General features: G+C 47.9%; 2 protein-coding genes across 21 annotated transcripts in view; both read right to left on the bottom strand.

The window, feature by feature from the left end:
- LOC118381083 (catenin alpha-1-like) overlaps window positions 1-23,278 on the bottom strand; it is a 270,529-nt gene that overhangs the window by 2,605 nt on the left and 244,646 nt on the right. The window contains 1 exon segment of the mRNA XM_052517805.1: window positions 11,996-12,130. Within this exon segment, the coding sequence (XP_052373765.1) occupies window positions 11,996-12,130 (135 nt within the window).
- Window positions 133-4,435, bottom strand: LOC127929652 (uncharacterized). 20 transcript variants are annotated; one of them, XR_008135761.1, is made up of 4 exons: window positions 1,023-3,544; window positions 897-977; window positions 508-597; window positions 133-443 (listed from the first exon to the last, which is right to left on the bottom strand). XR_008135761.1 is itself a non-coding variant. In XM_052517750.1 (4 exons), the coding sequence occupies exons 1-4, from the start codon at window positions 1,481-1,483 to the stop codon at window positions 223-225; spliced, it is 954 nt and encodes a 317-aa protein (XP_052373710.1). In that variant the 5' UTR covers window positions 1,484-4,435; the 3' UTR covers window positions 133-222. The 20 variants fall into 20 exon arrangements, 19 of the variants coding, with proteins under 19 accessions (XP_052373710.1, XP_052373760.1, XP_052373731.1 ...); XM_052517750.1 differs by having other exon boundaries at window positions 508-941; window positions 1,023-1,067; window positions 1,230-4,435; XM_052517800.1 differs by having other exon boundaries at window positions 508-941; window positions 1,230-4,435.

Genomic DNA, 23,278 nt, shown 5'->3' on the forward strand with positions numbered 1-23,278 from the left:
CTCTGGGTCAAAAGTAGTGCAACTATAATAGGGAATAGGTTGGTGTTTGGGCTGCAGCCTGAGTGTTACTGTACTGTATCTGAAGGTGGGGAATACCTGGCTCTCTAGGAATGCTTGGGAAACCTCCTGAAAAAAGGGAAAAGGGAGAGAGGGAACTTCAACGTTAATAGTTGGAACTGTAGAAGTCAAGGGCAACATGATAGAGCCTCGGGGGTAAAGGCTTCAGAGCAGGACAAGGCCGCAGCCGTGTGACTGTTGTACATCCAGCAGATTGACCATGTGGTTAACAGGGTATAACATGCAGCAGATTGACCATGTGGTGAACAGGGTATACCTGAATAACATGCAGCAGATTGACCACAGGGTATAACATGCAGCAGATTGACCACAGGGTATACCTGAATAACATGCAGCAGATTGACCATGTGGTGAACAGGGTATAACTGAATAACATGCAGCAGATTGACCACAGGGTATAACATGCAGCAGATTGACCACAGGGTATACCTGAATAACATGCAGCAGATTGACCATGTGGTGAACAGGGTATAACTGAATAACATGCAGCAGATTGACCATGTGGTGAACAGGGTATACCTGAATAACATGCAGCAGATTGACCACAGGGTATAACATGCAGCAGATTGACCACAGGGTATACCTGAATAACATGCAGCAGATTGACCATGTGGTGAACAGGGTATAACTGAATAACATGCAGCAGATTGACCATGTGGTGAACAGGGTATAACATGCAGCAGATTGACCATGTGGTGAACAGGGTATACCTGAATAACATGCAGCAGATTGACCACAGGGTATACCTGAATAACATGCAGCAGATTGACCACAGGGTATACCTGAATAACATGCAGCAGATTGACCACAGGGTATACCTGAATAACATGCAGCAGATTGACCATGTGGTGAACAGGGTATAACTGAATAACATGCAGCAGATTGACCACAGGGTATAACTGAATAACATGCAGCAGATTGACCATGTGGTGAACAGGGTATACCTGAATAACATGCAGCAGATTGACCATGTGGTGAACAGGGTATAACTGAATAACATGCAGCAGATTGACCACAGGGTATAACTGAATAACATGCAGCAGATTGACCATGTGGTGAACAGGGTATAACTGAATAACATGCAGCAGATTGACCACAGGGTATAACTGAATAACATGCAGCAGATTGACCATGTGGTGAACAGGGTATACCTGAATAACATGCAGCAGATTGACCATGTGGTGAACAGGGTATAACATGCAGCAGATTGACCATGTGGTGAACAGGGTATAACATGCAGCAGATTGACCATGTGGTGAACAGGGTATAACATGCAGCAGATTGACCATGTGGTGAACAGGGTATAACATGCAGCAGATTGACCATGTGGTGAACAGGGTATAACATGCAGCAGATTGACCATGTGGTGAACAGGGTATACCTGAATAACTGCTCTCAACAACATTGCTGCCTTGTTATTATAAATCAGGCGCCAAAGACAAAGATCAGTGAGAAAAGGTTGTGCCGGACTACTACTACTACGCTCAGTGTGAACCGGAGTGACTTGACACAAAGTGGGCCAAACAAACTGTAACAAACTACAAAACAAAACAGAGTCAAAATGGTTTCAGTCTGCCGTGAAGTCTGCATGTTTAACGGATAAGAGTACCATTTCAGACATTATACGTTTCTAATTGGATCAGAAAGTAATTTTCACTGCAAGTTAAGGCTTACTGTTAGGTTGCTAGGGAACGTCAGCCTGCTAGCTCGCTAGCTAACGTTACGCGTATGATCTGTGTAGTAATATCAGTTGTGTATCAGACAGCCATTTTGCATTGCTAGTTACAGCCTAATATTAGCTAGCTAACATTGAACCTACATGCAGATTCATGTATGGTGGCTAGCTATGACGATCAGTTTGTATTGTTAGTACTGTATGGGTTGGGAATAGTTAGCTCGCTAGCTACACGTCTAAACAAAAGACTCCACTTCGCCAGATGATTACATGACCCATCCACTTAGCTAGATGTGTATCCTGTTCACGTGACAAATAAACTTTGTATTGTGAAGAACAACATGACCTGCACCAAAGTCAGATTAGGATATAGGCCAAGGACTAGATAAACTACTTTTTGCTACTATTTTCACCACTTTTAGTCTCAAAATCTTTGGTTGTTTTACTACACTACCTCACTCTCTTTAGCACATGGCCTCACATGTGAATCCTTAATGAGGTGGGTGGGGCTAAGGATGAGGAGGGTGTGAACGATGCTGAATGGGTGTCGACAAGGAAGAGCTCTCCAGTAGGTACCAAAACATTCAAGGGCCATTTTCTCAAAATGTGGGGTTACAAGTTTATCGACTTTTAAAGTATAATTACCTTCTCATTGTTCCTCAACTGCAATGTATGATAAAACATTTTCTATTTCTAAATCTCTACTTTTAAAGAATGTACAAAAAAATAAAAAAGACCTAGGGCTGACCCCATTTAGTCGACTGGTCGATTGTTTGGTCGCCCAAGATTTTTTTTAGTTGAGCAGAAGAAAAAAATGTCACCTGTCTGATTGAAGGACGTCTCAGTGGACTAAACCATTGCTGCCTTTTTTCCTATGTTGCTATGTGCATAATTACTAAATAAACCAGCATATTGAGATTGAGAACAACGCGGAGGAGGCAGCAGCAGCAGCAGAAGAGACGAGGAAACAGCCCTGGCCTTAGCCTAATTGCGGATAGAGGAAACCAAGTTAATTGGGTCTATAATCAATAACCTAACTGTTAAATGTGCCTGGCTTTATAAATCATCCATTATATATCTCTACTTGCTTCGGTTGCCTTTGTTTAATAGCCTACTGATTCTGTGAGAACCAAGCTTCATGCAACGTGATGGACAAAATCATTTCACAAATTGGGTCTGTTTTTAATCTCTGTTATGCTGTAATGAGGGGTGGCAGGTAGTCTGGCGGTTAGAGCGTTGGGCCAGTAACCTGAAAAGGTTGCAAGATCGAATCCTTGAGCTGACAAGGTAAATAAAACATATCTGTCGTTCTGCCCCTTGAACAAGGTGGTTAAACCCACTGTTCCCCGGTAAGGCCGTAAATAAAAATGTGTTCTTAAAGGACTTGCCTAGTTAAATAAAAATGTGTTCTTAAAGGACTTGCCTAGTTAAATAAAAATGTGTTCTTAAAGGACTTGCCTAGTTAAATAAAAATAACATAAAAAGGCTTTACAATTTATTTTTGTTAGAACAGATTACTTAGTGTTCGAAACAGGCAGAAGAATGATATTGTAATCTTGCAGCACCTGTTTGTCACACGCAGCTCCCAAGGCCTCAGCTCCCAAGGCCTCAGCTCCCAAGGCCTCAGCTCCCAAGGCCTCAGCTCCCAAGGCCTCAGCTCCCAAGGCCTCAGCTCCCAAGGCCTCAGCTCCCAAGGCCTCAGCTCCCAAGCCCTCAGCTCCCAAGCCCTCAGCTCCCAAGCCCTCAGCTCCCAAGCCCTCAGCTCCCAAGCCCTCAGCTCCTATACCCTCCTTTTCTTTCATCTCCTTGTTATTACAATTATTGTTGTGATGGTCATTCTAATAATAAGTAGTATTGCTATTAGTAGGCTTGGTGTATATATAGTATATAGTATCCTTGTATAAACACCAAGCTTTAGGCCTAAGAGCCCTTCCTGTTTAGTCTTAATACCGTAACTTACTTAGGTCTATAATTCAAAACTTATATAGGCTACCAGTATCAATTATTTATTAGTTCATGCCATCACACAGCATTTATGAGATATTCATGTTTTGAAATGCAATCAAGCATTTTTAAAAATGTAAATTAAATAACAAGCACTGGAACGATAGAGAGTCTGTTGCAGGGTAAAGCACTGGAACGATAGAGGGTCTGTTGCAGGGTAAAGCACTGGAACGATAGAGGGTCTGTTGCAGGGTAAAGCACTGGAACGATAGAGGGTCTGTTGCAGGGTAAAGCACTGGAACGATAGAGGGTCTGTTGCAGGGTAAAGCACTGGAACGATAGAGTCTGTTGCAGGGTAAAGCACTGGAACGATAGAGTCTGTTGCAGGGTAAAGCACTGGAACGATAGAGTCTGTTGCAGGGTAAAGCACTGGAACGATAGAGAGTCTGTTGCAGGGTAAAGCACTGGAACGATAGAGGGGGTCTGTTGCAGGGTAAAGCACTGGAACGATAGAGAGTCTGTTGCAGGGTAAAGCACTGGAACGATAGAGTCTGTTGCAGGGTAAAGCACTGGAACGATAGAGTCTGTTGCAGGGTAAAGCACTGGAACGATAGAGTCTGTTGCAGGGTAAAGCACTGGAACGATAGAGTCTGTTGCAGGGTAAAGCACTGGAACGATAGAGTCTGTTGCAGGGTAAAGCACTGGAACGATAGAGGGGGTCTGTTGCAGGGTAAAGCACTGGAAGTCTGTTGCAGGGTAAAGCACTGGAACGGAGGGGTCTGTTGCAGGGTAAAGCACTGGAACGATAGAGTCTGTTGCAGGGTAAAGCACTCTGTCTGTTGCAGGGTAAAGCACTGGAACAGGGTAAAGCACTGGAAGAGGGGGTCTGTTGCAGGGTAAAGCACTGGAACGATAGAGGGGGTCTGTTGCAGGGTAAAGCACTGGAACGAGAGGGGGTCTGTTGCAGGGTAAAGCACTGGAACGAGAGGGGGTCTGTTGCAGGGGCACTGGAACGAGAGGGGGTCTGTTGCAGGGTAAAGCACTGGAACGAGAGAGGGTCTGTTGCAGGGTAAAGCACTGGAACGAGAGGGGGTCTGTTGCAGGGTAAAGCACTGGAACGATAGAGAGGGTCTGTTGCAGGGTAAAGCACTGGAACGATAGAGAGTCTGTTGCAGGGTAAAGCACTGGAACGATAGAGGGGGTCTGTTGCAGGGTAAAGCACTGGAACGATAGAGGGGGTCTGTGGCAGGGTAAAGCACTGGAACGATAGAGGGGGTCTGTGGCAGGGTGAAGCACTGGAACGATAGAGGGGGTCTGTGGCAGGGTGAAGCACTGGAACGATGGAGGGGGTCTGTTGCAGGGTAAAGCACTGGAACGATAAGGGTCTGTTGCAGGGTAAAGCACTGGAACGAGAGGGGGTCTGTTGCAGGGTAAAGCACTGGAACGATAGAGAGTCTGTTGCAGGGTAAAGCACTGGAACGAGAGGGGGTCTGTTGCAGGGTAAAGCACTGGAACGAGAGGGGGTCTGTTGCAGGGTAAAGCACTGGAACGAGAGGGGGTCTGTTGCAGGGTAAAGCACTGGAACGATAGAGAGTCTGTTGCAGGGTAAAGCACTGGAACGATAGAGAGTCTGTTGCAGGGTAAAGCACTGGAACGATAGAGGGGGTCTGTTGCAGGGTAAAGCACTGGAACGAGAGGGGGTCTGTTGCAGGGTAAAGCACTGGAACGATAGGGTCTGTTGCAGGGTAAAGCACTGGAACGATAGAGAGTCTGTTGCAGGGTAAAGCACTGGAACGATAGAGGGGTCTGTTGCAGGGTAAAGCACTGGAACGATAGAGGGGTCTGTTGCAGGGTAAAGCACTGGAACGAGAGGGGGTCTGTTGCAGGGTAAAGCACTGGAACGAGAGGGGGTCTGTTGCAGGGTAAAGCACTGGAACGAGAGGGGGTCTGTTGCAGGGTAAAGCACTGGAACGATAGAGTCTGTTGCAGGGTAAAGCACTGGAACGATAGAGAGTCTGTTGCAGGGTAAAGCACTGGAACGAGAGGGGGTCTGTTGCAGGGTAAAGCACTGGAACAATAGAGAGTCTGTTGCAGGGTAAAGCACTGGAACAATAGAGGGGGTCTGTTGCAGGGTAAAGCACTGGAACGATAGAGGGGGTCTGTTGCAGGGTAAAGCACTGGAACGATAGAGAGTCTGTTGCAGGGTAAAGCACTGGAACGATAGAGGGGGTCTGTTGCAGGGTAAAGCACTGGAACGATAGGGGGGGTCTGTTGCAGGGTAAAGCACTGGAACTAACTTCCTTTAAAACTGCACACAGAGACATAAAAGCGCTATCCACAAGTTCATCTGACCCTGGGAAGATAAAGAGCCTTATTGTCAACTCCCTACATGTTTACGGTCCTCCCCTCTGGCTCTCTCCAATACGTTTAGAGAAGCAGAGAAGGATCATAGGGAATCAAGTAGAGACAATTGAGCTTCACTGTTTAAAATGTGAGCGCTTCCTGCATGAGGTCCCAGGGTGTTGCTGTTCCACTGAAGGACAGAGGTGTTGCTCTAATTTGAGATGGTGAATTAACAACCGCACCCAAATGAGTCTGGAGCCGGACCAGGGCCTCAGAGCAGCCTCAATTCACCGGGGAATGGACTCTACAAGGTGTAGAAAGCGTTCCACAGGGATGCTGGCCCATGTCGACGCCAATGCTTCCCCAAAGTTGTGTCAAGTTGGCTGGATGTCCTTTTGGTGGTGGGCTATTCTTGACCCACACGGGAAACTGTGGAGCGCAGAAAAACCCAGCAGCGGTGCGGTTCTTGACACAAACCGGTGCGCCTGGCACCTACTACCATACCACTGTTCAAAAGGTACTTCAATCTTTCGTCAATCAAATCATCGTCTCAGTTGTCTCAAGGCTTCAAAATCCTTCTTCAACCCGTCTCCTCCACTTCATCTACACTGATTGAAATGGATTTAACAAGTGACATCAACTCAGGGATCATAGCTTTGACCTGGTAAAAAGTAATGCATTTTAAAGTGTATAGTGCCATTTGGAACACAGGTAGAAACTGCTATTGTTGGAATAAACTGGGAGTGTCTGAAATGGTAGCCTATTCCCTACACTCACTATGTGGTTCACTGGTCAAAAGTAGTGCACTATAAGGAATAGGGTGCCAACTGGGACTCACACTACCACTGTGTTTCAGATCCACGGGACAAGAGGAGGAGTAGGGAAACGAGATGCTGGGATGGCGGATTGGAGAGCGGTTTTAAGGCTGTTCCTGAAAAGTTAATATCTTCTGGCAGGATGTTATCTTAAAGGGAGGATTAGGATTTTTAGGAATGTGATCTTTAGGATCTTTAGGATTTTGGCAATGAAGCCCTTTATCCATTTCCCCCAGAGTCAAATGAACGGATGTTTATGTCTCTGCGTGCAGCCTGAAGGAAGTTTCAAACTAGCATTAGCGCAATGACCAGATGTCTTTGGTAACTGCTAGCATGCTAGTCAAAATCCCCAAGCCAGTGACAAAGCAACTGGGAGAAAGGAAAGGCATTTTGGGACACAAGTCTCTTTGAAGAGAAAACAGGAAAGGAAACAGGAGAAAGGAAACAGGAGAAAGGAAACAGGAAAGCAAACAGGAAAGCAAACAGGAAAGCAAACAGGAAAGCAAACAGGAAAGCAAACAGGAAAGCAAACAGGAAAGCAAACAGGAAAGCAAACAGGAAAGCAAACAGGAAAGCAAACAGGAAAGCAAACAGGAAAGGAAACAGGAAAGGAAACAGGAAAGGAAACAGGAAAGGAAACAGCGAAGGGAAGACTATTTATATTAAGGCTGGGTCCATATAGTGCACACTACTTTTAACCAGAGCCTTGGTCAAACGCAGTGCACTCAGAAAATTAGGGTGTCAACCTGTGATGCAAACAAATACTTTTATAAAGCTGTTATTTATTATTATTATTTTTTTGTTTTAACTTCTTTATTCTGTTATTATCTGTATCAAACAACATCTGTAAATTATACAAGGCAAGGGAATGAATCATTAGTTAAAAGGGAAGCAATTTATTGGGTTATTAAGTTTAAATCCAGTTATTTAATGAGGCTAAGAAATATTAAATTACAGATTTGCTTTGAAATTGAGAAAAGGAACCAGTGGATGACTTTCATTTAATTTAATTTAAAAAGTGAAATGAGCAGAAAGGAGGATGAAATGTTTAGTTTATAATACGACTCACTAAAGGGGTAAAACGGTTTTCTCAACTCACGGAAGTTAATCTAAGTGAAAATATTAGCTTAGTTAAAAAGTTTAGTTTCAAAAAGTCAAGTCTTCTGTCTACTTTAGAGCGCTGACACAAATGGCACCCTAAATGGCACCCTATTCCCTGTGTTGTACACTACTTTTGACCTGAGTAGTATGGACTCTGGTCAAAAGAAGTGCACTATATACGAAATAGTGTGCCATTTGGAACGCATACTAAGATTCTTTTAAGGTAGCAGAAGGTGGATGAAACCCAAGGTTACTTTGAGGCACTGGTGTAAAGTACTTGAGAACAAATACTTTAAAGTACTAATTTAGTAGTTTTGGGGGTTATCTGTACTTCACTATTTAGATTTTTGCAGACTTGCTCCATACATTCTCTTTGACACCCAAAAGAACTCATTACGTTTTGACAGGAAAATGGTCCAATTCACACACTTATCAAGAGAACATCCCCGGTCATCCCTACTGTCCCTGATCTGGAGGACTCACTAAACAGAGAACACCCCCGGTCATCCCTACTGACTCTGATCTGGAGGACTCACTAAACAGAGAACATCCCTGGTCATCCCTACTGTCCCTGATCTGGAGGACTCACTAAACAGAGAACACCCCCGGTCATCCCTACTGACTCTGATCTGGAGGACTCACTAAACAGAGAACATCCCTGGTCATCCCTACTGTCCCTGATCTGGAGGACTCACTAAACAGAGAACACCCCCGGTCATGCCTACTGACTCTGATCTGGAGGACTCACTAAACAGAGAACATCCCTGGTCATCCCTACTGCCTCTGATCTGGAGGACTCACTAAACAGAGAACACCCCTGGTCATCCCTACTGACTCTGATCTGGAGGACTCACTAAACAGAGAACACCCCTGGTCATCCCTACTGCCTCTGATCTGGAGGACTCACTAAACAGAGAACACCCCGGTCATCCCTACTGACTGATCTGGAGGACTCACTAAACAGAGAACATCCCTGGTCATCCCACTGACTCTGATCTGGAGGACTCACTCCCGGTCACTGACTCTGATCTGGAGGACTCACTAAACAGAGAACATCCCTGGTCATCCCTACTGCCTCTGATCTGGACTCACTAAACAGGAACATCCCTGGTCATCCCTACTGGCTCTGATCTGGAGGACTCACTAAACAGAGAACATCCCTGGTCATCCCTACTGACTCTGATCTGGACTCAGAGAACATCCCTGGACTCATCTGGAACTAAACAGAGAACATCCCTGGTCATCCCTACTGACTCTGATCTGGTGGACTCACTAAACAGAGAACATCCCTGGTCATCCCTACTGGCTCTGATCTGGAGGACTCACTAAACAGAGAACATCCCTGGTCATCCCTACTGACTCTGATCTGGTGGACTCACTAAACACAAACGCTTCGTAAATTATACATGAGTTTTGGAGTGTGCCCCTGACCTGACGTTTCCCAGGCTAACAAGGCAGATCAACGTGTTGCCCGTTTCCCCAGGCTAACAAGGCAGATCAATGTGTTGCCCGTTTCCCCAGGCTAACAAGGCAGATCAATCAATGTGTTACCCGTTTCCCCAGGCTAACAAGGCAGATCAATCAATGTGTTACCCGTTTCCCCAGGCTAACAAGGCAGATCAATGTGTTGTCCGTTTCCCCAGGCTAACAAGGCAGATCAATGTGTTACCCGTTTCCCCAGGCTAACAAGGCAGATCAATGTGTTACCCGTTTCCCCAGGCTAACAAGGCAGATCAATGTGTTGCCCGTTTCCCCAGGCTAACAAGGCAGATCAATGTGTTACCCGTTTCCCCAGGCTAACAAGGCAGATCAATGTGTTGCCCGTTTCCCCAGGCTAACAAGGCAGATCAATGTGTTGCCCGTTTCCCCAGGCTAACAAGGCAGATCAATGTGTTACCCGTTTCCCCAGGCTAACAAGGCAGATCAATGTGTTACCCGTATGTTTGTACCGAGGTCAGCGGCTCTAGAAGCAGGGCACAGCATGTATAGTGTTCGTAACACAATGTACAGCTAGACTACACAGCATGTACAGTGTCAATAACAACGTAAAGCTAGACTACACAGCATGTACAGTGTCAATAACAACGTAAAGCTAGACTACACAGCATGTACAGTGTCAATAACAACGTAAAGCTAGACTACACAGCATGTACAGTGTCAATGTAAAGCTAGACTACACAGCATGTACAGTGTCAATGTAAAGCTAGACTACACAGCATGTACAGTGTCAATGTAAAGCTAGACTACACAGCATGTACAGTGTCAATGTAAAGCTAGACTACACAGCATGTACAGTGTCAATGTAAAGCTAGACTACACAGCATGTACAGTGTCAATGTAAAGCTAGACTACACAGCATGTACAGTGTCAATGTAAAGCTAGACTACACAGCATGTACAGTGTTAATAACAATGTAAAGCTAGACTACACAGCATGTACAGTGTTAATAACAATGTAAAGCTAGACTACACAGCATGTACAGTGTCAATGTAAAGCTAGACTACACAGCATGTACAGTGTCAATGTAAAGCTAGACTACACAGCATGTACAGTGTTAATAACAATGTAAAGCTAGACTACACAGCATGTACAGTGTCAATGTAAAGCTAGACTACACAGCATGTACAGTGTCAATAACAATGTAAAGCTAGACTACACAGCATGTACAGTGTCAATAACAATGTAAAGCTAGACTACACAGCATGTACAGTGTCAATGTAAAGCTAGACTACACAGCATGTACAGTGCCTTCAGAAAGTATTCATACCCCTTGACTTACTCTACATTTTGTTGTGTTACAGCCTGAATTTAAAATGGATTAAATTGAGATGTTGCGTCACTGGTCTACACACAATACCCCATATAATGACCAAGAATAATGTTTCAACAACTGTTTACAAAATAATTTAACGTTGAAAGCTGAAATGTCTTGCGTCAATAAGTATTTTAACCCCTTTGTTGTGGCCTAAATAAGTTCAGGAGTAAAAACGTGCTGAATAAGTCACAATAAGCTTCATGGACTCACTGTGTGCAATAGTGGTGTTGAACATGATTATCTCTGTACCCCACAAATACAATTATCTTTAAAGGTGCCTGTCGAGCAGTGAATTTCAAACACAGATTCAACCACAAAGACCAGGGAGGTTTTCTAATGCCTCGCAAAGAAGGGCACCTATTGGTAGATGGGTTAACAAACAAAACAGACACTGAATATCCCTTTGAGCATCATGGTGAAGTTATTAATTACACTTTGGATGGTGTATCAATACACCCAGTCACTACAAAGATACAGGCATCCTTCCTAATTCAGTTGCCGGAGAGGAAGGAAACCTCTCAGGGAGTTTACCATAAGGTCAATGGTGACTTTAAAACAGTTACAGAGTTTAATGGCTGTGATAGGAGAAAACTGAGGATGGATCAACAACATTGTAGTTACTCCACAATATTAACCTAATTGACAGAGTGAAAAGAAGGTAGCCTGTACAGAATACAAATATTCCAAAAAATGCATGCTGTTCGCAACAAGGCACAAAAGTAAAACTGTAAATAGAAAGTGTTAAGTTTGGGACGAACACAACACATCCCCTGAGTACCACTTAATATGCTCAAGCATGGTGGTGGCTGCATCATGTTATGGGTATGCTTGTCATCGGCAAGGACTAGGAAGTTTATTTCAACATTACAAAACAAATATATAGAGCTAACCAGCTGCAAAATCCTGGAGGAAAACCTGGTTCAGTCTGCTTTCCAACAGACACTGGGATATTAATTCACCTTTCAGCAGGACAATAACCTAAAACACAAGGCCAAATCCACACTGGAGTTGCTTACCAAGAAGACATTGGATGTTCCTCAGTGGCCAAGTTACAGTTTTGACATAACTTGGCTTCAACAATGATCAACCACCAACTAATAAACAAACCTTAATTGTTTTGGGAAAAACGAATGATGTGCAAATATTTGACAATCCAGGTGTGCAAAGCGTTTAGAGACTCACCCAGCTCTTACCACTAGACATGTAAAGCACATCAGTTCTTACCCCAGAGACAACGAGCTCTCCTCCCAGGTTCTGGACCTCTGCTTTGACCTTACTACAGATGTTGAGCTGGTGGCAGTACAGAGCAATACGCTGCAGGTAGGCCAACAGGTCCTGCTTACAGGCTGAGTCTGGACACTGGAGAGACAGAGAGAGAGATGGGGTTAGACTAGGACACACAGGCAGTCTGGACACTGGAGAGACAGAGAGAGAGATGGGGTTAGACTAGGACATACAGGCAGAGTCTGGACACTGGAGAGACAGAGAGAGAGAGAGAGAGATGGGGTTAGACTAGGACATACAGGCTGAGTCTGGACACTGGAGAGACAGAGAGAGAGAGATGGGGTTAGACTAGGACACACAGGCAGTCTGGACACTGGAGAGACAGAGAGAGAGATGGGGTTAGACTAGGACATACAGGCAGAGTCTGGACACTGGAGAGAGAGAGAGTGTGAGTGTGAGTGTGAGTGTGTGTGTGTGTGTGTGTGTGTGTGTGTGTGCGCCCAACCACAGCCAGTCTTCCATGACCTTTCAGGACACACACACACAGGAAATGCCAATTCACCATATTACAGTTACTGACACAGCAGCATTTTAATGGGCTACAGGGTGGTGTGTGTGAGATGAACTGTACAGCTAGCCTGGTGGGGGGTGGGGGGGGGTCAAGCCTGGTGGAATAGAAAAGGCTATATTTTCCTGGTTTGGTGGGTACCAGCCACTGCCTGTCAACAGAGTTAATGGATACCCGCCCAGTCATCAGATCTCCCCGAGAACCCAGAGAGAGCGCCTGAGAGTGTGTGAGTACGTGTGTGTGTGTGTGTGTGTGTGTGTGTGTGTGTGTGTGTGTGTGTGTGTGTGTGTGTGTGTGTGTGTGTGTGTGTGTGTGTGTGCGTGCGTGTGTACATGACACTGATTAAGGCTGATGTGTTGCGGGAGCCACTGTCTTTTGATGCAAGCCTGGTCGTGAAGTCTGGACAGCCCAAGCATACTGCTCTGTAACCCACGCATAGATAACACACTAATTAGTGTGTGTGTGTGTGTGTGTGTACAGGGGTGAAACACAGTATGATGACTTACTACATCTACAGGGGTGAAACACAGACTACATCTACAATGAACACTGGCCATGGCTGCATTATGGGTAGTGTACATCAAGGAGGAGGACAACAGGCCAGTTAGACAGGTGTTGAGGAGGACAACAGGCCAGTTAGACAGGTGTTGAGGAGGAGAACAGGCCAGTTAGACAGGTGTTGAGGAGGAGAACAGGCCAGTTAGACAGGTATTGAGTAGGACAACAGGCCAGTTAGGCAGGTGTTGAGGAGGAGAACAGGCCAGTTAGGCAGGTGTTGAGGAGGAAACAGGCCAGTTAGACAGGTGTTGAAGAGGACAACAGGCCAGTTAGACAGGTGTTGAGGAGGACAACAGGCCAGTCAGACAGGTGTTGAGGAGGACAACAGACCAGTTAGACAGGTGTTGAGGAGGAGAACAGACCAGTTAGACAGGTGTTGAGGAGGAGAACAGACCAGTTAGACAGGTGTTGAGGAGGAAAGAGGTTATTGAAGAGGACAACAGGCCAGTTAGACAGGTGTTGAAGAGGACAACAGGCCAGTTAGACAGGTGTTGAGGAGGACAACAGGCCAGTTAGACAGGTGTTGAGGAGGACAACAGGCCAGTTAGACAGGTGTTGAGGAGGAGAACAGGCCAGTCAGACAGGTGTTGAGGAGGACAACAGGCCAGTTAGACAGGTGTTGAGGAGGACAACAGGCCAGTCAGACAGGTGTTGAGGAGGACAACAGTCAGACAGGTGTTGAAGAGGACAACAGGCCAGTTAGACAGGTGTTGAGGAGGACAACAGGCCAGTTAGACAGGTGTTGAGGAGGACAACAGGCCAGTTAGACAGGTGTTGAGGAGGACAACAGGCCAGTTAGACAGGTGTTGAGGAGGAGAACAGGCCAGTTAGACAGGTGTTGAGGAGGAGAACAGGCCAGTTAGACAGGTGTTGAGGAGGAGAACAGGCCAGTTAGACAGGTGTTGAGGAGGACAACAGGCCAGTTAGACAGGTGTTGAGGAGGACAACAGGCCAGTTAGACAGGTGTTGAGGAGGACAACAGGCCAGTTAGACAGGTGTTGAGGAGGAGAACAGGCCAGTTAGACAGGTGTTGAGGAGGAGAACAGGCCAGTTAGACAGGTGTTGAGGAGGAGAACAGGCCAGTTAGACAGGTGTTGAGGAGGAGAACAGGCCAGTTAGACAGGTGTTGAGGAGGAGAACAGGCCAGTTAGACAGGTGTTGAGGAGGACAACAGGCCAGTTAGACAGGTGTTGAGGAGGACAACAGGCCAGTTAGACAGGTGTTGAGGAGGACAACAGGCCAGTTAGACAGGTGTTGAGGAGGACAACAGACCAGTTAGACAGGTGTTGAGGAGGACAACAGACCAGTTAGACAGGTGTTGAGGAGGACAACAGACCAGTTAGACAGGTGTTGAGGAGGACAACAGACCAGTTAGACAGGTGTTGAGGAGGAGAACAGACCAGTTAGACAGGTGTTGAGGAGGACAACATACCAGTTAGACAGGTGTTGAGGAGGACAACAGACCAGTTAGACAGGTGTTGAGGAGAGAACAGACCAGGTAGACAGGTGTTGAGGAGGAGAACAGACCAGTTAGACAGGTGTTGAGGAGGAGAACAGACCAGTTAGACAGGTGTTGAGGAGGAAAGAGGTTATTGAAGAGGACAACAGGCCAGTTAGACAGGTGTTGAGGAGGAGAACAGGCCAGTTAGACAGGTGTTGAGGAGGAAAGAGGTTATTGAAGAGGACAACAGGCCAGTCAGACAGGTGTTGAGGAGGACAACAGGCCAGTCAGACAGGTGTTGAGGAGGACAACAGGCCAGTTAGACAGGTGTTGAGGAGGAGAACAGGCCAGTCAGACAGGTGTTGAGGAGGACAACAGGCCAGTTAGACAGGTGTTGAGGAGGACAACAGGCCAGTCAGACAGGTGTTGAGGAGGACAACAGGCCAGTTAGACAGGTGTTGAGGAGGACAACAGGCCAGTCAGACAGGTGTTGAGGAGGACAACAGGCCAGTCAGACAGGTGTTGAGGAGGACAACAGGCCAGTCAGACAGGTGTTGAGGAGGACAACAGGCCAGTCAGACAGGTGTTGAGGAGGACAACAGGCCAGTCAGACAGGTGTTGAGGAGGACAACAGGCCAGTCAGACAGGTGTTGAGGAGGACAACAGGCCAGTCAGACAGGTGTTGAGGAGGACAACAGGCCAGTTAGACAGGTGTTGAGGAGGAGAACAGACCAGTCAGACAGGTGTTGAGGATGAGAACAGGCCAGTTAGACAGGTGTTGAGGAGACAACAGGCCAGAGACAGGTATTGAAGAGGACAACAGGCCAGTCAGACAGGTGTTGAGGAGGAGAACAGGCCAGTTAGACAGGTGTTGAGGAGGAAAGAGGCCAGTTAGACAGGTGTTGAGGAGGACAACAGGCCAGTTAGACAGGTGTTGAGGAGGACAACAGGCCAGTTGAGACAGGTGTTGAGGAGGACAACAGGCCAGTCAGACAGGTGTTGAGGAGGACAACAGGCCAGTCAGACAGGTGTTGAGGAGGACAACAGGCCAGTTAGACAGGTGTTGAGGAGGACAACAGGCCAGTTAGACAGGTGTTGAGGAGGACAACAGGCCAGTCAGACAGGTGTTGAGGAGGACAACAGGCCAGTTAGACAGGTGTTGAGGAGGACAACAGGCCAGTCAGACAGGTGTTGAGGAGGACAACAGGCCAGTTAGACAGGTGTTGAGGAGGACAACAGGCCAGTTAGACAGGTGTTGAGGAGGACAACAGGCCAGTTAGACAGGTGTTGAGGAGGAGAACAGGCCAGTTCAGACAGGTGTTGAGGAGGACAACAGGCCAGTTAGACAGGTGTTGAGGAGGACAACAGGCCAGTTAGACAGGTGTTGAGGAGGACAACAGGCCAGTCAGACAGGTGTTGAGGAGGAGAACAGGCCAGTCAGACAGGTGTTGAGGAGGACAACAGGCCAGTTAGACAGGTGTTGAGGAGGACAACAGGCCAGTCAGACAGGTGTTGAGGAGGACAACAGGCCAGTTAGACAGGTGTTGAGGAGGACAACAGGCCAGTTAGACAGGTGTTGAGGAGGACAACAGGCCAGTTAGACAGGTGTTGAGGAGGACAACAGGCCAGTTAGACAGGTGTTGAGGAGGACAACAGGCCAGTTAGACAGGTGTTGAGGAGGACAACAGGCCAGTTAGACAGGTGTTGAGGAGGAAAGAGGTTATTGAAGAGGACAACAGGCCAGTTAGACAGGTGTTGAGGAGGACAACAGGCCAGTTAGACAGGTGTTGAGGAGGACAACAGGCCAGTTAGACAGGTGTTGAGGAGGAAAGAGGTTATTGAAGAGGACAACAGGCCAGTTAGACAGGTGTTGAGGAGGACAACAGGCCAGTTAGACAGGTGTTGAGGAGGACAACAGGCCAGTTAGACAGGTGTTGAGGAGGACAACAGGCCAGTTAGACAGGTGTTGAGGAGGACAACAGGCCAGTTAGACAGGTGTTGAGGAGGACAACAGGCCAGTTAGACAGGTGTTGAGGAGGACAACAGGCCAGTTAGACAGGTGTTGAGGAGGACAACAGGCCAGTTAGACAGGTGTTGAGGAGGACAACAGGCCAGTTAGACAGGTGTTGAGGAGGACAACAGGCCAGTTAGACAGGTGTTGAAGAGGACAACAGACCAGTTAGACAGGTGTTGAGGAGGACAACAGACCAGTTAGACAGGTGTTGAGGAGGACAACAGACCAGTTAGACAGGTGTTGAGGAGGACAACAGACCAGTTAGACAGGTGTTGAGGAGGACAACAGGCCAGTTAGACAGGTGTTGAGGAGGACAACAGGCCAGTTAGACAGGTGTTGAGGAGGAGAACAGACCAGTCAGACAGGTGTTGAGGAGGACAACAGGCCAGTCAGACAGGTGTTGAGGAGGAGAACAGGCCAGTTAGACAGGTGTTGAGGAGAGACAACAGGCCAGTTAGACAGGTGTTGAGGAAGACAACAGGCCAGTCAGACAGGTGTTGAGGAGGAAACAGGTTATCAGACAGGAAGAGGACAACAGGCCAGTTAGACAGGTGTTGAGGAGGAGAACAGGCCAGTTAGACAGGTGTTGAGGAGGACAACAGGAGGTGTTGAAGAGGACAACAGGCCAGTCAGACAGGTGTTGAGGAGGACAACAGGCCAGTTAGACAGGTGTTGAGGAGGACAACAGGCCAGTTAGACAGGTGTTGAGGAGGACAACAGGCCAGTCAGACAGGTGTTGAGGAGGACAACAGGCCAGTCAGACAGGTGTTGAGGAGGACAACAGGCCAGTCAGACAGGTGTTGAGGAGGACAACAGGCCAGTCAGACAGGTGTTGAGGAGGACAACAGGCCAGTTAGACAGGTGTTGAGGAGGACAACAGGCCAGTTAGACAGGTGTTGAGGAGGACAACAGGCCAGTTAGACAGGTGTTGAGGAGGACAACAGGCCAGTTAGACAGGTGTTGAGGAGGACAACAGGCCAGTTAGACAGGTGTTGAGGAGGACAACAGGCCAGTCAGACAGGTGTTGAGGAGGACAACAGGCCAGTTAGACAGGTGTTGAGGAGGACAACAGGCCAGTCAGACAGGTGTTGAGGAGGACAACAGGCCAGTCAGACAGGTGTTGAGGAGGAGAACAGGCCAGTCAGACAGGTGTTGAGGAGGACAACAGGCCAGTTAGACAGGTGTTGAGGAGGACAACAGGCCAGTCAGACAGGTGTTGAGGAGGACAACAGGCCAGTTAGACAGGTGTTGAGGAGGAGGACAACAGGCCAGTCAGACAGGTGTTGAGGAGGACAACAGGCCAGTCAGACAGGTGTTGAGGAGGACAACAGGCCAGTTAGACAGGTGTTGAGGAGGACAACAGGCCAGTTAGACAGGTGTTGAGGAGGACAACAGGCCAGTTAGACAGGTGTTGAGGAGGACAACAGGCCAGTTAGACAGGTGTTGAGGAGGACAACAGGCCAGTTAGACAGGTGTTGAGGAGGACAACAGGCCAGTCAGACAGGTGTTGAGGAGGACAACAGGCCAGTCAGACAGGTGTTGAGGAGGACAACAGGCCAGTCAGACAGGTGTTGAGGAGGACAACAGGCCAGTTAGACAGGTGTTGAGGAGGACAACAGGCCAGTTAGACAGGTGTTGAGGAGGTAAGAGGTTATTGAAGAGGACAACAGGCCAGTCAGACAGGTGTTGAGGAGGACAACAGGCCAGTCAGACAGGTGTTGAGGAGGACAACAGGCCAGTCAGACAGGTGTTGAGGAGGAAAGAGGTTATTGAAGAGGACAACAGGCCAGTTAGACAGGTGTTGAGGAGGACAACAGGCCAGTTAGACAGGTGTTGAGGAGGACAACAGGCCAGTTAGACAGGTGTTGAGGAGGAAAGAGGTTATTGAAGAGGACAACAGGCCAGTCAGACAGGTGTTGAGGAGGACAACAGGCCAGTTAGACAGGTGTTGAGGAGGAGAACAGGCCAGTTAGACAGGTGTTGAGGAGGAAAGAGGTTATTGAAGAGGACAACAGGCCAGTCAGACAGGTGTTGAGGAGGACAACAGGCCAGTCAGACAGGTGTTGAGGAGGACAACAGGCCAGTCAGACAGGTGTTGAGGAGGACAACAGGCCAGTCAGACAGGTGTTGAGGAGGACAACAGGCCAGTTAAGACAGGTGTTGAAGAGGACAACAGGCCAGTTAAGACAGGTGTTGAAGAGGACAACAGGCCAGTCAGACAGGTGTTGAAGAGGACAACAGGCCAGTCAGACAGGTGTTGAAGAGGACAACAGGCCAGTCAGACAGGTGTTGAGGAGGACAACAGGCCAGTCAGACAGGTGTTGAGGAGGACAACAGGCCAGTCAGACAGGTGTTGAGGAGGACAACAGGCCAGTTAGACAGGTGTTGAAGAGGACAACAGGCCAGTCAGACAGGTGTTGAGGAGGAGAACAGGCCAGTTAGACAGGTGTTGAGGAGGACAACAGGCCAGTCAGACAGGTGTTGAGGAGGACAACAGGCCAGTCAGACAGGTGTTGAGGAGGACAACAGGCCAGTTAGACAGGTGTTGAAGAGGACAACAGGCCAGTCAGACAGGTGTTGAGGAGGACAACAGGCCAGTCAGACAGGTGTTGAGGAGGACAACAGGCCAGTTAGACAGGTGTTGAAGAGGACAACAGGCCAGTCAGACAGGTGTTGAGGAGGAGAACAGGCCAGTTAGACAGGTGTTGAGGAGGAGAACAGGCCAGTTAGACAGGTGTTGAGGAGGACAACAGGCCAGTCAGACAGGTGTTGAGGAGGAAAGAGGTTAATGTTATAACCTCCCTAGAGGACAACAGGCCAGTTAGACAGGTGTTGAAGAGGAGAACAGGCCAGTAAGACAGGTGTTGAGGAGGAGAACAGGCCAGTCAGACAGGTGTTGAGGAGGACAACAGGCCAGTCAGACAGGTGTGTTATTGAAGAGGACAACAGGCCAGTTAAGACAGGTGTTGAAGAGGACAACAGACCAGTTAGACAGGTGTTGAGGAGGACAACAGGCCAGTCAGACAGGTGTTGAAGAGGACAACAGGCCAGTCAGACAGGTGTTGAGGAGGACAACAGGCCAGTTCAGACAGGTGTTGAAGAGGACAACAGGCCAGTCAGACAGGTGTTGAAGAGGACAACAGGCCAGTTAGACAGGTGTTGAGGAGGACAACAGGCCAGTTAAGACAGGTGTTGAGGAGGAGAACAGGCCAGTTAGACAGGTGTTGAGTAGGAGAACAGGCCAGTTAGACAGGTGTTGAGGAGGAGAACAGGCCAGTTAGACAGGTGTTGAAGAGGACAACAGGCCAGTTAGACAGGTGTTGAAGAGGAGAACAGGCCAGTTAGACAGGTGTTGAGGAGGAGAACAGGCCAGTCAGACAGGTGTTGAGGAGGAGAACAGGCCAGTCAGACAGGTGTTGAGGAGGAAAGAGGTTAATGTTATAACCTCCCTAGAGGAGTAGAACCCGTGTTAGTCAGCACTATTCACACAGACTTCAGTAAGCAGACATAAACCAGTAGCCAGGGAAACACAGCGAGGGTCTGTGTGTGTGTGTGTGTGTGTGTGTGTGTGTGTGTGTGTGTGTGTGTGTGTGTGTGTGTGTGTGTGTGTGTGTGTGTGTGTGTGTGTGTGTGTGTGTGTGTGTGTGTGTGTGTGTGTGACAGGCTCCCTGGGGGATTTACAAATCCACGTCGTCTGGTAAGACGATCTCTAACCGACTGGAATTGGGGATTTGTTTTTATGTTTTATTTCTGTGTAAAAGACCCCACTATGTCAAGCTGAAAAGCTCCACTTCAGACAGAACTGCGAAGGCCTGGTTCAGGTGTCTGAGGTAAAAGTTACAAAGGCCCTAGTTGGAATCAAACAGTATTAAGTGTGTTCCTTCTGTAGATCTACAGACTTAATGAGAGACTTCTATTGGACTACAGTGGGGATGGGGGGGGGGTCTGTAGTTATAATGTCTACTAGGTTTCATCTCTCCCAGTCAGTCCTCCCAGTCAGTCCTCCCAGTCAGTCCTCCCAGTCAGTCCTCCCAGTTTCAGCTTAATATAAAGACCTCCAATCAGTCAGTCCGACTCAGTCAGTCTCCTCATGTTTCTGAAACACAGCTCCTAATATAAAGACTTCATGATCAATCAAGATCCCCCTCCTCCTCCATGAATCGACTCCCTCCCCCCTCCAGTCCCTCCCTCTCCTCCCCTCCTCCCTCCCTCTCCTCCCCATCCCTCCCTCCCCTCCCATCCCTCCCTCTCCTCCATCCCTCCCTCTCCTCCATCCCTCCCCCCTCCATCCCTCCCTTCCATCCCTCCCTCCTCCATCCCTCCCTCTACTCCCCTCCATCCCTCTACCTCCTCCATCCATCCATCCCTCCCATCCCCTCCCACTCCTCCATCCCTCCCTCTCCTCCATCCCTCCCTCTCCTCCATCCCTCCCTCTCCTCCATCCCTCCCCTCCATCCCTCCCTCCCCTCCATCCCTCCCCTACTCCCCTCCATCCCTCTACTCTCCTCCATCCATCCCTCCCTCCCATCCCCTCCCTCTCCTCCATCCCTCCCTCTCCTCCCCTTGCTCTTTCCACTCCCCTCTCTCACCCCTCTCCTCACCCTTCTCAGATTGATAAAATGATGCTCCAGATTTGCGTAGGGACTAATTAAATCACAGTGACAGGCTGGAGATGTTAACATGACAGATAGCTGACAGACTCAGAGGGTACGTCCCAAATGAAATCCTATCCTCTATTGACCCCGGTCAAAAGTAGTGCACTATATAGGGAACAGGGTGCCACCCTGGTCAAAAGTAGTGCACTATATAGGGAATAGGGTGCCACCCTGGTCAAAAGTAGTGCACTATATAGGGAACAGGGTGCCACCCTGGTCAAAAGTAGTGCACTATATAGGGAATAGGGTGCCATTTGTGACACAACCTCAGAGTATGACCGTAGACGTCGACTGACTGGCCGGTCCTCAGTCATAACAAGACCCGAGTCCAGGGCCCGACAAGACCCCGAGTCCAGGGCCCGACAAGACCTCCAGGGCCCGACAAGACCCAGTCAGTCCAGGGCCCGACAAGACCCCGAGTCCAGGGCCCGACAAGACCCGAGTCCAGGGCCCGACAAGACCCGAGTCCAGGGCCCGACAAGACCCAGTCCAGGGCCCGACAAGACCCCGAGTCAAGGGCCCGACAAGACCGAGTCAAGGGCCCGACAAGACCCAGAGTCGGGAGCAACAAGACCCCAGTCGGGGGAGCAACAAGACCATCAGGGGCATCGCCACTGTCACTCAAACTGTGTCTAAAACGGGCTTAACAGCTCATCTGATGCTTTATGGAGCTCGAAGCGCTAATGCCCATGGTCAAAAGGGTGCACTATATAGGGAATGGGGCGCCCTTAGGGACACAGCCCAGGAGGTTCAGGAGAGCACTGTTTCTGTGCTGACACAGTATTTACTAACTCAGGCCTCCAACACATTGTTACAATGTTACTTACTGTTACAATCCCACGTTGCAAAGTCAAAAATCCAACGTTTGTCAAAAAAAGATTCAGTCTTGTACAAACTTCCATTATCACTGTTGCCTGAACAGGAACCAGACACCACAATGCATCATGGGATGGCTGGGTTCAGATTGGCCAGAATATTACCATACTGAACAAAAATCTAAAAATAAACTTGCAACGATTTTACTCAGTTACAGTTCATTTAAAGAAATCAGTCCATTGAAATAAATTCATTAGGCCCTAATCTATGGATTTGACATGACTGGCCAGGGGCACAGCCTGGCTCCCAAGTGGGTGGGCCGATGCCCTACCAGGCCCACCCTGTTTACATCCCTTTTAGTGAGCATTTCTCCTTTGCCAAGATAATCCAACCACTTGACAGGTGTGGCATATCAAGAAGCTGATTAAACAGCATTATCATTACACAGGTGCACCTTGTGCCGGGGACAACAAGAGGCAGTTTCGTCACACAACACCACAGATGTATGCAATTGGCATACTGACTGCAGGAATATCCACCAGAGTTGAATGTTCATTTCTCTACCATAAGCCGCCTCCAACCACAGAACACGTGTAACCACGTCAGCCCAGGACCCAGACATCACCTGTGGGATCGTCTGAAGTGTGTATTTTCATTAGACACTTCTTATTTAACACTTGTCAGACAGTTGCTGCACCTCGTTGCTGCTGGAGTAAAACATGCTACTAAACATGATTTTATAGGCCAGTCACTGAGCAATACTACTAAACATGATTTTATAGGCCAGTCACTGAGCAATACTACTAAACATGATTTTATAGGCCAGTCACTGAGCAATACTACTAAACATGATTTTATAGGCCAGTCACTGAGCAATACTACTAAACATGATTTTATAGGCCAGTCACTGAGCAATACTACTAAACATGCTGTTATAGGCCAGTCACTGAGCAATACTACTAAACATGCTGTTATAGGCCAGTCACTGAGCAATACTACTAAACATGCTGTTATAGGCCAGTCACTGAGCAATACTACTAAACATGCTGTTATAGGCCAGTCACTGAGCAATACTACTAAACATGCTGTTATAGGCCAGTCACTGAGCAATACTACTAAACATGCTGTTATAGGCCAGTCACTGAGCAATACTACTAAACATGCTGTTATAGGCCAGTCACTGAGCAATACTACTAAACATGCTGTTATAGGCCAGTCACTGAGCAATACT

The sequence above is a fragment of the Oncorhynchus keta genome, chromosome 4, assembly GCF_023373465.1.
Source record: "Oncorhynchus keta strain PuntledgeMale-10-30-2019 chromosome 4, Oket_V2, whole genome shotgun sequence".
NCBI classification, from domain to species: domain Eukaryota; kingdom Metazoa; phylum Chordata; class Actinopteri; order Salmoniformes; family Salmonidae; genus Oncorhynchus; species Oncorhynchus keta.

Coding starts and splice junctions, on each gene's coding strand:
- LOC127929652 (XM_052517680.1), bottom strand. CDS start 1,388: ATGTTATACCCTGTTCACCACATGGTCAATCTGCTGCATGTTATACCC. Junction 444..507: donor ATCTGCTGCATGTTATTCAG/GTATACCCTGTG, acceptor CATGTTATTCAG/TTATACCCTGTTCACCACAT.